This window comes from Zonotrichia albicollis, chromosome 10 (assembly GCF_047830755.1).
Source record: "Zonotrichia albicollis isolate bZonAlb1 chromosome 10, bZonAlb1.hap1, whole genome shotgun sequence".
Taxonomy (NCBI): Eukaryota; Metazoa; Chordata; class Aves; order Passeriformes; family Passerellidae; genus Zonotrichia; species Zonotrichia albicollis.
Window position 1 is genome coordinate 35,459,736 of NC_133828.1, and position 16,614 is coordinate 35,476,349.

Sequence of the window (16,614 nt, forward strand, 5' to 3'; positions counted from 1 at the left end):
CCATTGGCGGAAATCTACATGGGGACGCGCCCTCTGACCAATCCGGCTTGGGGAAGGCGGGGCTCTGCCCCTCACAGCCTATCGGAGCCCGCGTGGGCGGGTCCCGCCGGCCCGGGCGGCGTGAGGGATGCTCGGTGCGGGCGGCGGCGGCGGCCCCAGGGCCCGCCATGGTGTGAGGCGCTGCCGCGATGAACGGAGCGGTCCCGTCGCTCTACGACCCCAAGGCGCGGGTGCTAAAGCTGGGGGAGAGCTTCGAGAAGCAGCCGCGCTGCGCCTTCCACACTGTCCGCTGTGAGTGCTGGGGTTGGGGTAGCTCTCGGGGGCTGCGGGGGTCGGGGAGGGGTTCGGCGGCTCCCGGTGCCCGCAGTCCCCTGGAGGGCGGGGGTGGCTGCGGCTGCCTCTGTCCCGGGATTCTGGCGCTGAGTGCCGTGGGGTGCTGGTCCGGGATTTCGGGAGCCGTGCAGGTTTCAGTCGGTGCTGGGAGCACGTACGGCCATTGTATCCTAGAGCTGCCCCTCACTGTCCGCTGGGCACTAACTTCGCTTTTTATGCCTTTTCCATAGCGTCTCTCTGCGGTTCCGCTGGAAACCGAGTTAAGCTGAACCTGTGGCTCTGTCTTTGCTTGCGCTCAGTTTTTAGAAGTTCCGTGTAATTCAGCAACCAAAGGTTAAAGGCAGGCGGTGTTAATCACGGAGCCAGTACGCCCTCCCTGAGTACATAATTACTATCTAGAGAGGTGTGTGCGCAAAGATTCTGAGGGTAGCTAGGAAACAAATGCTCCCAGGATTATAGTCCTTGGTAATTTAGCACTGCAGCTTCTGGTTTTGTTGTCTGGTTATTTATAGGATGGTATCCCCAAGATTCAGAGAACGTATGTTCTCTGGAGATTGTCCGGTGTGCAGGATGGGTAATGTGCTCTCTGTGAGCAAAGGGAATGGCACTTAGATTGTCTCCAAGTGTAGAAGCGGAGGAGAGGGAGAAAAAAAGCTATAAATGGATTTAAACAAATGCTGCAATTTGCTATTTACCCTAATTTTAAAGAGGACTAACAACCCCGTCTGGTACCTCCTACCCTTAGAGTTTCATGCTGACTCTTCTAATGTGATGATTTATTCTGAAATCTGTTTTGAAATCTCTCTTCCTTTCCAACAAATGAGACATAGAAACTGGCACGTTCATCAGTTCTATCAAATGCACATGCAGAAGAAATATCCTCCAACACCTGACTTTTTTAAACAGTTGAGTAAAAGGGACAACAGCTGTTGGTTAGAAGTTAAGACTGGCAGTATCAATATCTTCATTTTCTCAATTATTAACAGCCCAGTGGCCATATATAGAAGCAAATATTCTCTGATTTGGTGAGAAACTTTGGAACTGTTGTATGCTTGTTACTGTAGGATGACATTGAGGGGTTTGCCCAAGCCAGGTTAGCAGGGGCTGTCACCTGTGTCTGAGCTGCGAGCCGCCTCCTGCACGCTGGGCCCTGCCCAGCAGCTCCCGCAGCCTGGCTTTCCTGCCCGGTTGGTGTTGTGGCTGCAGCCGTGCTTCCAGCCGCGGTCTGTGCGCCTGGCCCGTGGCTGCAGGCCGAGCCGGGGGACTGGAAGCTCCGCAGCTGCAGGAATGCCGCCGTCAGTGACCAGCAGCGTGTGAGATGGGGCTGGCAGCGAGGGAGGAGCGTGTGCCGGCCCCTGGGTCTCCTCCGGCATCCCGGGGGCCAGACCGGCCCTGCTGTACCTGAGCCGCGGGCTCAGCCCCACATGTGTTATCACAGGCCTTGAAGAACCTCTTGATGCTATCCTGTCTCCCTCAATCGGCACGGGCAGAGTTTTGGCTGTAGCCTTTCCCAATTTATTCGTGGTGGAAATAATACTTTGTGAGAGAGCTGCCGTGCTGATGCTTGAACATATGCTCATTTGCAATGTCTCAGAGTTTTAAAAAAGACCAGAAATCAATACCCTCTTTTGCTGAAAACTTATTTTAACGAGTCCTTCAGATGCTGAAAACCCCCAAAATGTAAATCAGTGTTAAATTGGGAAGGAATTTCACTTTCAACAGAAATAACTATACTGAAACGCCAAGTTTTTGTCAGGTTCTGATGTGCTTGTTACAGTAAAGTTAGAAACAGAAAGAGAAATGCATATTGGGGGTCGATATTATTCTTTGCATTTTCTGCCACTTGTCTACATCTCCCATGTTTGGGATCAGCATTTTCAGGAACTATTTATTGGTTCTTCTGAAAATAATTACACAAGAATGTACCTTTTGAAATACAACATAACTTGTTTGGCTCTCTTATCCATTAAAACCTAAAGGTGTTTTTCTAATTTTAACTGAAAGATTTAAACACTTACAATGGATCCTGAGAAAAGCAGCTTGACTTTGAATTCTATTGACTTATGCAATGATCTGCTCAGGGGAATGCTAGATGATACACTAGCAAAAAGGGCTTTTACTTAATAGCCTGCAACTGCAATTAAGTGGTGCCTGCATTTATAAGATTCCTGAAAAGCCTGTAAATAAACTAGTTTGTTTTTATATTTAGATGACTTTAAGCCTGCATCTATTGATATGTCCTGTGAAGGAGACCTTGAAGTTGGCAAAGGTGAACAGGTGACAATAACACTGCCAAATATTGAGGTGAGTTGATGTGGCTGAAGAGTGGCAGGCTTAAAAGAATGATTTATTTTGTTGTCCTAAGTATATACCCTGACTATGGAAGGGTATAAAGTTTTAGTGCTGTTTCAGAGCTGCCTGAGTGATTTTTAGAGTAGAAAAATAATTGCTCTAAGACTGTAAGATTACAAAAGACTCAAAGGTTAAACAGCTGCACTGTAACTTTAAGTGTATTTGCTGCACTGGAAATATGCTGTAGGATGACCCAGAAGTGTTGCGTACACAGAAAAGCTTCATGTGTATGTTGGCAGTGCAAGCTTCCCCTTGGTATTTATTGCTCTAGTGCAGCTCTAAAGCAGGAAAGACTGGAAAGGGAAAATTTACTGCCTGCCATGCTTTACTGCTCTGCTGATATGGGATCTGAAACCTCTTTTGGTGAGATGACTCCTAGAGAGAAATAAGGAAATATTGGGAAATAAGCATTTAATGTTTCAAACTGAGCTAAGTGAGTAGAATGTATTTCCAGTCAAACAGCAGCTGCTTTTGGACATGGCAACTGTGAATCTAATTTGAATTAACCAGTAACATTTTTAATGGCTAGAAATGATCACTTGTAGTGAACTTGTCACAACAGAAGGATTGCTGTTTCTAAGAAAAACGACTACAGGAGTAACACTTACTGGACTTCTGATTTAATAGGGCTCAACTCCACCAGTGACTGTGTTCAAGGGCTCAAAGAAGCCTTACCTAAAAGAATGTATCTTAATTATCAACCATGACACTGGAGAATGTCGCCTAGAGAAACTTAGTAGCAACATCACTGTGAAAAAAACCAGGTGGGTGATTTACAGGAGAAACAACTGTGCGTTACTCATTTTGAAAATCAATGTTAATGAGTCTAAATTGAGATCTATAACTACATATCACTATTTTTAGGAAAGCATAATTTTAGAAAGTACTTGGTCTTGCTCAAAGGAGTGAAAAACCTGCTTTCTCAGCAAACTGACTTCACATCTTTTGAGTCATGCTGCAGAAGAAATTACAACATATTTTTTATTAACCAAAACATGTTATATTATTGAAAGAAATAATTACTATTTTCTGATATGTTTAGAGTGAGGGGAAAAAAGATCTATTTAGCTAGGAGCTTGCCTACTGTCTTCTGGCTTGTAAATGAGGAAATAAAAAAAAAGAAAATTTTGTGACAGGTCTCAGTAATTGTAATGGCTTGTTTTTCTCATGCCAAGGTTTTAAATATTTTTTTTTTTTTGCTGCTGAGTCTGTATAAGTAACTTCCGGCAGAATTATTATTAAGTGATCCTGGGTAGCAAGGTATAAAAACAAATCAATTGCCAAAATATTATAAAGTTAATAGCACTGTATAAAAATAATTTTAAACACATATACAATATTAATAGTATAATACTAATGTATTATGTGTATTAGTATAATAACTTACCAGTATGATAACTTATCTAAGAATCAAATGATGCTATTTAGAAAGGCATGAGAAATAAATCCATGGTACCACATCCCCTGTGTTCTTGCCTTTTTCCTTGCCTCTTGCCTTCTAGTAATTTAAAATCTTTCCCTCTTACAGAGCTGAAGGAAGTAGTAAAGTCCAGTCTCGCATTGAGCAGCAACAGCAGCAAATGCGAAATGCAACAAAGGTTCCAAACAACATTAAAAGCTCTCCATCAAAGGAAAAAACATTTCCATCTTCTCCTATGGATGATATTGAACGGGGTAAGCTCCACTGGCACACAAGTTTCAGAAATTATGCTGTTAACAATTCGTTTTTAAGAGGTTTTTGGGTGTGTAGGTTGTTTTTGTTTTGTTTTGTGTTATTTGAGTTTCACACTAGAAGTTGATTAAGTGAGCAACTTCACTCTGATATGGAAATGACCACTCTGGCTCAAGTGTGTAAAAAAGCAGTATTTGTAGCTTGCTACAGTAAAAGAACAGCTGAACCATTAGGCTTAATAATGGTTTAATAACAGCTGCTGTCTCCCTGGCTCTGTCTTCCACAGGTACTTTAATCAAGTGTATGCTTGGTTGTATTGTCACACTAGAACTAAGTCACTTCCATTTTGACATTGCTCCTTTTTCTTTCTGTGCACTCAGCAGATATGTTACAGTACTTCACAACTCAACCTACACTTTAAATTACCAGATAGAGCCTTGTGGAAGATGAGGCTCCAATGAAAAAGACAGCTAAAAACTTGCATAAATCAACCCTTGAGCAGTGCTATGTGCTGTTTCCTTGAGAGACTCTGGTTTGGTGTGACACTCATATTTCACTTAATAGGAGGCCTTATTTCCTTTGGGAGGACAAGGAAGATGGCAGGTGGTAATTACTTGCTACAGAAATGCTGACAGGTGGCAGTTTCATTGACTGGAACTGACATCTGCTTCCTAAGTTGTTCTGAATTCCTTTAAACAGATTTTTTTTTTAGATGTATCATTATGAAGATGGTTTTTGTTTCCATTTTGGTTTTAAGCTCTGACCAGCAATCTATATTGCAGAACAGTACTATTATTCATCTCAGGTTCCAAAGAGGAAGGCAATAAAATTATTCCTTTTCTAGGTGGTCTGTTCTTTTGGGGGAAGTGGTGGTATCAAGTACTGAAAGTCTCCAAAGTGACTGCCAATGTACCAAACTCTTGTGTAGTGCCAGTCCACTTTTGAGTACTATTTAAAATGCTGAAAAAATTAAAAGGATGGTAGAGATATTATCAAGTCATCTAGTCCATCCTTCTGTCCTAAAGTCAGATTTCTGATGTAACTTTTAACCTGTTCTTAGAACCTTCCAATGACAGATCCTTGTACTTGCTGGCAAGCCATTCCAGGGCTTTGCTCTCCTTACTGTTTGGGTTCTGCTGTAAAGATAGTCTGACAGCAAGCCTATTACTACTTTCATATTTATCCTGCAAGTACAGAGCAGATTACTGTGCTGCTTCTGAGCAGTCCTTCACAGACTCAAACTGCTGTGTCTTTCCCATTCTTTATGCAAAATTACACCAGTTGGTTCAATCTTTCCTTGGAGGTTTCCTTTCTAAATCCCTGATTTGTTGTCAATTTTCTTCAGCTGTCTTGCAGTGAGTCCAAAAACTTCCTTAAGTACAGTCCCACACACATCTACAGAAGTTGTAGCAGTGCTGATGTGAGCAAGAAGGCTGCCTTACAGGCACTATTCATCTTTTTACACAAAGAACAAATAGTATCATGTCTGTAGTATCACAAGACCAAACAGTATCGAGTCATTTCTGCACAGCATGGAGTGGCAGAACAGTGTAGGGATCCACTGCAACTCTCAGACTCCTCAGAAGTGTTGCCTGCTAATCATCCTTCATCCCATGGTTGTGTAACTGACTGTTCCTGCTTAAGCACACTACCTGGAACTTGTTACTAACTTTGTTTTCTGGGGTGGAGGGGCAGCTCATTCTGCCATTATCCTCTAGTATATGTACTGCTCTTCCTTCATTGGATAAAGTCACCTAATTTAAATTCTGTCTGATTAAATTACATCAAAATTCAAGGTGGAGATCTTATTTCTTAGCTTTTGGTATTGGCCAGTCACTTGAAATTTTTCTTATATTAGACATTGCTTAGGAGGAAGTGGAATTGAATGCTTAGAATTCGAGTGGTGTCTTTCAGTTAGGTGTCTTGCAGCTCCAGATGTGTGGAGGATCATGTTCTCTCATGCATGTCCTTGTAAAAGAAGGATGCTTTTATGCTTCCAATTTTTATTTTCTTTCTGCTCCCCTTCTTTTTTTTTTCCTTATGCTTGAATAGTTCAGTCTTTCATTTTCTTTCTTTTCTTTCCTAGCACTGGGTTAATTTGTTCCTGCAGCCATAGCTGCAGTCTTAGGTGCCATTTTTCCTGAACACCATTTTCTTTTAGACTGGCCTTTGATAAAGATGGCCTTTCCTTTAGAGTGGCCTTTGATAACTTAGAGTCTGTTTCATGGAAGTTTGTGTTGAAGATTAATCACTTTATTCCTCCTCCCTTCTTCTCTTAAGCTTTGCACTGTCTTGCATCTTGGTGACTTTCACCTTCAACCTGTTCTGTATTCGGTAAATCTGAAGAGAGATGAACTACTCTCTTACTTGCTTTATTGTGTCTGCTATATCAAAGCTCTTCCTGAAGTATTCTAAGAGCTTGTAAGACCATCTTAACAAATGTCTAGGTAGTTACAATCTTATATAGTGATGAAGTTCTGCACCCTGTATGACTCCTCAAGTCTTCCCCCCACCACAGATTCAGAGGTCTGTTTCACACCTCTCTCAGCACTTGTGTTTTGTACAATTATTATGTGCACTCCTCAGCAAAGATTAACTTCCTCTGTATGTTGGACTTATGTCACAAATACATACTGTGCAGCATTATTTACACCTCCAAATCCATAATGAAACAAGGACTTGGAGAAATCTTCCTAATATAAACTTTGAGTGGCTCTTTTGGCTATTCTTCCTGCTTAACTTGATTTTGAGCAAACTGTCACATGGCCCAAACAAATGTATTGATTGCAATGCTGAATTGCTGGCAGGCATTTTGGGTGCGACTGCAGACATCTTGCAGTGACTGATCTGTGGATTGTAACTGCAGTTTTTAGTCAGTGAAAGCCATATTTGGGGTGCTAAGGAAAACACAGAACATTTTCTGCTAGTTGCAGAAATTAAAGGCTATGTGGGTTGCATTACCCCATGGAATGTAGGTTTAAGCATTTGTGTTCACAGTCACCCTTGTTCTAAAACTTGGCTTGAAAGGGAGAAAGTGCTCAAGCTATGAGGATAGAAAACCACATGACAGGCTGGATACCACTTGTGCCCTTTTCTTTGTTCTGGAGATCTTTGGTGGGTTTGGTCTGGGGTTTTTTAAGTTGCTGTAGTGTGTGCTTGATGTCTGTTGATTTTTTTTTCCTTTTTTCCCCTCCTCCTTATATTTCAATTATGATGAATGTAAACTGAGAAACAAATCCTATTGTTTACAGAGCTAAAAGCAGAAGCCAGTATCATGGACCAGCTGAGTAGCTCTGACAGTTCATCTGACTCTAAAAGTTCTTCATCCTCTTCATCAAGTAGTGAAAATAGTTCTAGTGATTCTGAAGATGAGGAAATGAAGCCCTCCCTTCCGCTGTCGATGCCGTATTTGCAGCCTCAGCCCACGGTGTCTGCCATGCCACAACAGGCTGTTCCTGACAAAGATGCCAGTCAGAACAGATCCCAAGAGAGCAGTGGTCATATGATGAATACACTACGTAAGTACAAAGGCTGTTCTTTTCTTAGTGCACAATTCCAGACATCGAGGTTCTGAAAGGAAACCATATTGTTTTTAAGTATGTCTCTGTTATAATTAAAACTGTGGGAAGTGATGCTAGGGTTTGATTGTTCAGCAGCAGGCTGAATTAGACACTGGGCTAGAAGGTTCGTGGTTCTCAGAGATATTAAATTAAAGCTGAGGCAGTTGAAAATATTTCCTAAACTGTTCTGACTTCCTCCCAGTTCTATACATTGGGACTGGAGAACAGTAATTTTGTATTGAAAATTCTTGAACTAACAGGGCACTCCCTGAACATATGCTTTTCATTTCTTGGATAGAACTATGGGAAGGATACTATGGTTGCAATACTCTGAGTATACAGAAAAGATGGTGTATTCTTAGCTGTGTCAGTTGCAATTATTCATGGCAGTGTTCCACTGGCCAACATGGCAAAACTGTCCTTTGCATTTAAGGAAGGAGGTGATTTGCTTTCAGGAGATATTATCTTATTCCACACATTCAGGCAACTAAAAATGTATTTTGAAGAGTAGCTGTGATGTTCAATAGGGGTTGCTGCACAGCCTGGAATTGCATGCTCAATGTATGCAAAAAAAGGAAAGTTTGGAAAACTCTCATATAAATAATAAAAGCCCATTAGGTAGAAAAACTTAGGTTCACTGCCTAAATAACAGGAGTACTCAGACACAGAAGTGAGTATTCAGCTATGATAACTCTTCCAGAATGGTTACATTTTTAATTAGCTGCTTAGTTGCCAGACCCTGGTTTGAAGAGATTTCCATCAACCCTGGTTTGCAGCCTAAGATCATTATGGTTTCTCATTTATTTGTAAACTTATTATACTGAAATTTTAGACTCTGGCAGATCTACTTTTATTTCAGCTCTTAGTGGATAACATGAATGGAAGTTCTTTTTCTTTTTTCTCTTTTTTAACTAGTATTTAAATACTTAAATAACCTGCATTGATATTTCATTATGTACTGCATGAACAGATAAGATCAGAGTGAGAAGTCCTGTGACTTTGTGTGCAAAGAACAAAATGCTGCTTTCATTTTACTGTCACTGCAGAGAACAAAGTCTTCATGTTTACAATTTGTGTAACATTAGAGTGCCACTTATTTCAACCCTTACTGACAAATGCGATTTCCCGTTCTCCACACTTTATTAAAACTGTTATGAAAATTTGATTAAGCTTTATCCCCAGTGACAGAATCTCAGGTGGGAAAGCTTCCAGTGAGAAATACAAGTACAGGTGGCCAAGTCCACCAGTTCCAGCATAGGGAGAAAATGCTGCTTAAGCCATGACAACATCATGAGTGCTTCAGGGGAAGTTGGTGCTTGATATTGCTTGAGAATCATGTTGACAGGTAGAACCTTAGGCCTCTGAGCTCTTGAGATTATTGCCATTTACTTCTATTACAGTTACAGATCTATTACTGCTTAAAACAATTCCATCCCCAACTTCCAGTGCAGTTAACATTCACAAGACACCTCCACTAGTTAAAAATCAAACCAGCTACTTCCAAAATTGCTCTTCTCCAGCTCTGTTGCTGAGGGAATTTGGCAGGAGAGTGAAACCTGGAGAAACTAAACGGATAGCACATTGTTCTACTTTGGATGGCAAGAGTTCTCAGTCAGATTTTGTACAGTCATTTTCTTCCATCTCAAGGTTTTGCAAAAATAAAATACTGAATCAACAAATGTCAGCACAAGCTGCTTGCTTGTCTAATCTTGCTTTGAGGTGTGTGCTTATGTCTGTGACTAGTTTTGTGCACCTCTGTAGAATCAGGGCCATACCAGGTAATTAGTGAAGTTTTTCTTTGACTTTCTTTGTTCAGGGAGAAGGTTGGGGGAAGCTTAGACAGCAGAGTTTTATCTTACATGTAGAAATTAAACAGCTGAGATTTTGTAGAACTTGGAAAATGGAGGAGGTGGTGTCTGGAGCATGGCAACTAAATACTTCTGTCAGACACATATCTACCTCTTCAGGAATCTGGGGCTCAAGACTGCCCCTCACTCCCAAAATACTGCTTCTTCCCCTTTCTACCTTGAGAAGCTGATTATATAGGCTCACATCTTGCCTTATAACAAAGTCTGGAAATGGTCACACTAATGAATCTGTTCTTCATGAATATTTGCTCATATGTTGCTTTATGTCTACTTTTTGTTTAAACAAGGGTTATGTTAAACAAAGTAACTTTCCAAAGAAAACCCAGCATAGATGGGCTGTTCTGTGGCCTTGTGTTAGGTACTTAGTATTCAGCACAACTTCACTTCTTTTGATGCTTGGTACAAACATAGCTGTTTTACTTTGACAAATAGTAATTTTCCCTTGTATTAGTTTGGTTTTGGTGTGACACTAAGATTCATGAGACAGTGATCACTCCTATGAGTTTCCCTGTCCCCTATAACTAGCAAGAATTCAGTTGAATATATTATATTCACCAATTTAAAAACATAGATTGCACTGCAAATTACATTTCCTATTTCCCCAATTAATATTGCTAATAAGCAGCTGGCACCATGAAAAGAATTCAGCAGTTTTCCCTCACTTCATTGCTGCCTCATAAGTACAATAGTCTAGATGTTTCTTCAGGGTCCTCATTAAATGAGCTTTCTGTCTTGGCACCAAATCCATCTGAAAGCCACCAGCTCTAGATTGTGCTGTTTTGCCCTCTCTCTGAAGGTGTTTTTTTGAGATAGGATTGCAAAAATGAGGCAGAAAGCTTAGCCTGAAGTATCCTAACATATTAATTCTGACTCTGGAACTTGGAGTTCTTGCCTTTCCCATCTGCTGGTTTTCACAAGCATTGGTATTTTTGGCTGGTGTTACAGGGTTTGTGTAATTTCTATTAACTGTGTTGAAATAACTTTTGAAGGCTGCAGAAACACCATTTGGAAGGTTATCTTCTTGTTCACACTCCCTGTCCTCCCATAAAGTAGCTAGTGCATAACAGGGCTGGGATTTCTAAGAATTCACTATAATTCTCCTTTGAGTGATAAATACAGGAGTTAAATTTACCAATACCATTCTCTGTCTTGAAAGATCTTTTAGGGTATTATATTGTTCTGAGTAATTATTGACAAGTAACTTGATTTTGTCTTTTCTAAAGTATTTTTTAAATTTATCTTAAAATAATATGGCTGTAAATTTTTTCTTTATATAGAGGATTGGAAAGAAAAAAATTGTCTTTAAAGATTTTTGGAAACAACCATCTTCACTGTTCTTTTCTTATATAAAGTGTTTTTGTTGTTGCAGAGAAGCATGTACCACTTTCTAAGCTTTATTGATGACACAGTGGAAAACAAAGGAAGGCTAAATGCAGCCATGTTAAAGGCTCCAGTGTTCTGGCAGAAATGATAGGCCTGACAGAAAAGATCCAATCTGAGTCCTGTGGGGTTTTCATGTGAGAATATTGTGTTCACTCAGTTTTCTCAGTTTCAGTGATTTTTCTTTTGTTTTTAGGCCATTTCTGCATAGCCTGAGATGATTTTTTTCTCCTTTGTAATGGTTGTTTGGCAAGGGAGGTGTGGGTAAAACCAGACCAGTTGGAACAGACTCCTAAAAACGTGTGGGAAGTTGCTAGATATGATGTAGATTGTGCAGAGCATGCTGCTGTATTTTTTGTTAGCTATCTGTCATGCTGGGAAGATTCCCTTCCTCACACCCCTTGAGCTTATGGACATCCACAGCAAGCACAGTGTAGCTTTTTACTTCCTCATTTTGAAATATATAGAGACAACCACCAAATTAAAGTGCTTTGTAAAATTTCTTTTGATGTTTTGTTTGCTCACTTGTTCCAAAACCAGTTTGAAATAGTAGGTCACTGATACATCTTTAAGTGGTATGTCAAAGAGCTGCTCTTCTTGATTGAGACACCACTTTGTTTTCAGGCACAGCTGAGTAGCATTCAAATGTGTTTCCAAAAAAACCTAACAACTTGTTTTTCATAAAACTGCATTCGCCAGCAGTTTTTCCACTTGTGAAGCACGAAAATGTGGGTGGCAGAGATAGCTAGGTGTTGTCTCTTGTGATTTGGTGATGTTAAATAAATGCCCTTGTGCAAATATGCTAATGGCTTCCTTGCCAGGATTTTAAAATTGTAGAAAAATGATCTCTCTGAGGTTCTGTCACTGTGAGTTTGGTTCTACATCCACTTATTCTTTTATCATAAAATAGTTTGGGTTAAAAGAGACTTGAAAGATCATCTAGTCCAGCCCCCCTTACCTGTTTGCTATTAGCTTTTGTAAGCCATAATTGGGAAAGGGAGTATCATGAAAGAAGAAAATTATTTCCTTGAAAATGACTAATATGTTGACTCTTTTTCTTCTAGGAAATGACTTGCAGCTGAGTGAATCTGGAAGCGATAGTGATGACTGAACAACTTTTTGGCCTTAAACGTATCACCTTTTTTGCTAAATATGTCTTAGCATCTGTTTTGCACTAAGATTAGATTACCAGAGACTGGAATGAATGTCCTCAATTTTGATAATAGACATCCTAATTTTCTACTGACACATCATGTCTATAATACAGCAGCATTGATATCCTGTCAGTGCTATGGTTATGTGTTTATCTTTCAAATTACTGTATTTACAGTAAAATTGTGTATGATCTGATTTTGATTATTTTTGCCTCAGCCACCTGTTTTACTTGAAACTGATTTGTAACAGCTAGTTACTTTATATAAATAGCTATGAAATGGAGAAATTTCTGATATTTATGGAGGCAAGTTTCCTTCCTATCATTTAAATGCTGATCTCACAACTTTGACTTGGAGGGGGAGAAAGGGAGAACAACTAAATGAGGTCTGCTGTGTCAGCTACACTTTTTGTTCAGTTCACAGTTCATACCTTTAAGGAAACTGCTGAATAATGTGGTCCACTAGTGCAGTTACAGTTTACAATTGTTCAACACATTGCTGAATTCTTAATTTCATTATATAATGGGACTTTATATTTCTGAGCCTCAAGATTCCTGAGGGAACTTGTCTGTTTTCTGCCTGTTTTATGTAACTTGAATAGGGCAGTCTTTTTACAACCTTTTTGTATCTAAATTTAGGTAACTGCAGAGACAGCAATGAATTTCCTTCATTTAATTCTGTAACGGAAATCAGAAAATTTCTTTGTAGAAGTATAAAAGTAATTTAATAAAGCAAATGTTTATCATTTTCATGCATCAGATTCTTTTTTTGCTGGTTAAGAATTCAATTTTCCACCTAAAGTAGTCATGCCAGTGAAGGGGTCAAGCAAAGAAATAAAGCAGTGAAATAGTAGCTAATAAGGACTCTCCATCCTGTCTACAAGACTGAAATGTTTGTTGCTTTTGTTACACTGAGGTGACCCTTAGTAAGAGCTTGCCAAAAGTTTATGGTGATGCAACTGAATGTTTATTACAGATTACATCCAAATGCCAGTGGGAAGTAATACCATATTAGACAAGAAAAGGTCTTTTTCCACATTTGAAATTGTACTTCAAGACCTGAAGAACTGAGGATCAGACTCCAAATTTCATCCTGTAATTCACCTCTTAAGAGTTTTGTAACAGTAACAAATGTCTGTAGGGTGAGTTCTGACAAGATAAGTCTGTTCAGTCTTGCACAGAAGTCTCCTTTGCTGCATTGGAGTGGTTGGATCACAGCTCTGTGTCTAAACTGTGAGGACTGAATCCCATATGTCAGCCTGAATGCGCAGACATGGAAAAACTGCACACTCAGTCAATGTATACAATAGATGGTACTAGAGGAGCTTATTCTCTGAACTCTGCTCTACCAGCCCAGTGAAATATGGGAAATGAAATGAAATATGGGCAATGCTGCTTTCTGATGCTTCCAGACCTTGTGCTCTGCACCAGGTCACAGCTCTTTAATCTTCTGGCTTCCTAAAGCTGGAATTGTAAGAAGCACAATGTTCTTGTGTTCATACTCAAAGGAAAAAACTCAAGTTCATAGCCATGGGTGAGCAGGTGTTATTAAAGGGCTAATGCACAACCTTGAGCAAGGATGCTGTGTAATAACCCCTGTAAGACAGTGGAAACTCTTGAGGGAAAGAGGATTGAGGTCTCTCATTGATCCTAGCTGTCGGTGTGGGAACTCTAGCAGAGTACCTGGCTCTTGGCACACGCTGCTGATAAAGTTGGGCAGTGTGAGGAGCTGAGATGTTGCACCTTAGCACTAAGGAGCAGCCCTGTGTGCTAATTAAAGGAGTCTATGATAATTCAGTGTCCTGAGCTGTCTTCTCTTTGCCTTCCCTCTGTCCCCAGTGGTTCACTTGCATCAAAGTCTTCCCTTAGGATGATGCTAAATTCTAATTCCAGCCAGAATGCTGCTGTTTTTCCTGAATAACAGGGCATTCAGGGTGTACAGAGTGAGCAGATGTGTGGAAGCACTGACCAGGCCACAATGTAAGTCATGCAGAGCACATGTATTAATGGATTATAATCATTCCTTCAGTGATAAAACTGTTGAGTGCAGTCTGTATGTAACTGTGCTCACATGTATACATGTGCTTAAATATAGCTCAGGGAGCAAAGCAGATTTCCAGGTTCCTGGGTCTCAGGACTGTAACTAAGCCTGTGCTATCTTTAGGATTTGATCTTTGGGTTGAAAGCTTTCTAGGAAGGGAAGAATGTTATTGAAGCTTTTGTACAGTATGTAGTACAGAGTGGTTAGTGGCCAGTCAGGCATTTTGTCAAATGCACAGTTGTGATAATGCAGGAAAGCTTCCCTTTAAGTAATGGGACAGGAGATAAGATTCTGTAACAGTTCTTGGAGAAATAAGGGGAAAATGATAACATGTAAATGCATTAAAGAATAAAGCTCTACATGCCATTTCCAGCCCAAACATATGTGATTGACTCACCCCCCTTATCCATGTATCTGTCAAACATCAGCAGGTGAGCCAAGGAGCTTGTGCAGCCTCTGCTCATGCAGAGCACTTGGCAAGGGTCTCATTTGTGACTTCCAGGGGGCATTTCCTCCCCTAAGGCTGGGGTTGTGTGCCCCGAGCAGTGTTGAGCCTCCAAATCTCCTGCAGGTTGTTCCCAAATGGCATGAGTGAGAAGGGGGCCCTTTTTTGACCCTGATTTGAAAATTCTATTCTTCTCCCTTAAAGCCTGTTTTATTCATGTGATATCAATTTAACTAGAAAGTAATAAAATCAGTAACAGCTGTAAGTTCCATGACCACTGTTCCTACAATCTCTGAGTACCTCTTTCAAAATGACTTGAACTATATCTGGCTTCGTCTTATTTCTTTTAGTTATTTTGTCTTTACATCCAGAGATTTAAAGCACTAGTGTATGTATCTCTAAGCAGCAGGTATATTTGAATAATATTTTGAGACAGTATATATTTTTCTGTGACTTTATAATGAAGCTAGTGGGTATGTTTTGGATTTGAAGAACAGCTACTTATCACTTATATTGATAAATCAAAAATACCTTCCCTATGCAGCTGAAAACTTGAGAATTTTTTAGTCTTCAATGGTACAGACCACTGCAGCCACAGTCCACCTGCCCCTTCTCTCTGCATGGCACCCGGTACGAGCACAGTTTGTCTGGTAACTGCTTCAAGGTTGCAGCATTCACCCTCCATTAATTCCTGAAATAGGGATTATGTGTGTTTACCAATTGTACCTACCTTGCCTGGCAGCTTCTAATATCTTAAGAACTCTGTCCTCTTGTTTTTCATGAATCCTGCCCTGGGGCATGTGGACAGGCTGGGGCCATCTCTTCAGGGTAGCTCTGGCACCACTGTATTCCATGATAAACACTGGGATTGCCATGTACTTGGGGTTTTCTGAAGGCAGGGTATAATGATTTTTCAGATTAAAGAACTTTACTAAGTCACTCCTGTGCTAACAGACAGGGCATTACCTTAAAGACAGAACCAGAGTATTTTTAAGAATTATTTGTTGGGTCTTTCTTGACTGATTTCTGGGGAACAGATCTTCTCAGATAATAGTTTGATTTGGTACTCAAGATGTTGATCCACCAAAATCGTGTAATTGTTGGCCAACACTTTTCACTTTCTTTAGAATTTCTACAGGAAGGTTTCTGAGCACAGCTAAATAGATGGTTGAATCCTCCTTAAACAGAAGAGATGAGGATGCATAAACAGGACAGAAATGAAGAAGGTCAGAGAAAGAAAGAGAAGATAACTTGGGTCATGATGGTTGCTAGGCTGAATGCTTGCAGTATATGTGAATTCCTTCTCCCACCACTTTTTGAGGTCATTCAGCCAACCACATAAGGTGCTAAGGACAGTCTTGATACATATGGGTTTCAGAGCAGCTTTTTGAGGACACGTAAAAAGAAGAATGAAGAAAAAGAGTTTTGAATATTGTTAAAATATATATTCCTGCTGCTTTGATCGATGTAGGGGAATTGCAATAAGAAGGTGAAGATGTGCTGAAATGAGGAGGAAAAAAGTGAGAAATTATAAAGTCTTTCACAATTTAGACCTTAAATACGATATAAGTAGTCATCCACATCTGGGGGTGGGGGGGAATAGAAAGATTTCTATGTCTCAGCTATTACTCTGCCCAGTTCAATGAAACTAGAGTATCTGCTTTTCCGGGTTGTTAACTGGTTAGCAGTAGCATCACAAGGCAGCAGCTCCTTGCTTACCAGATATATGCATAGGAGAGGGCTGAAGTAATGGAAGTCCCTAAAGCATCTGTTACTGTGGGGTTTGTTTTCCCACTTGCAGATTCTCATG

General features: G+C 40.3%; 1 protein-coding gene across 1 annotated transcript; it reads left to right on the plus strand.

Moving 5' to 3' along the window:
* Positions 1-90: 90 nt before the first annotated feature.
* On the plus strand, positions 91-13,074 carry EAF2 (ELL associated factor 2). The gene is made up of 6 exons (XM_074548793.1): positions 91-291; positions 2,543-2,637; positions 3,313-3,449; positions 4,214-4,359; positions 7,609-7,875; positions 12,230-13,074. Exons 1-6 carry the CDS (start codon positions 189-191, stop codon positions 12,274-12,276), a joined length of 795 nt encoding a protein of 264 aa, XP_074404894.1. The 5' UTR covers positions 91-188; the 3' UTR covers positions 12,277-13,074.
* The last annotated feature ends 3,540 nt before the right edge of the window (positions 13,075-16,614 follow it).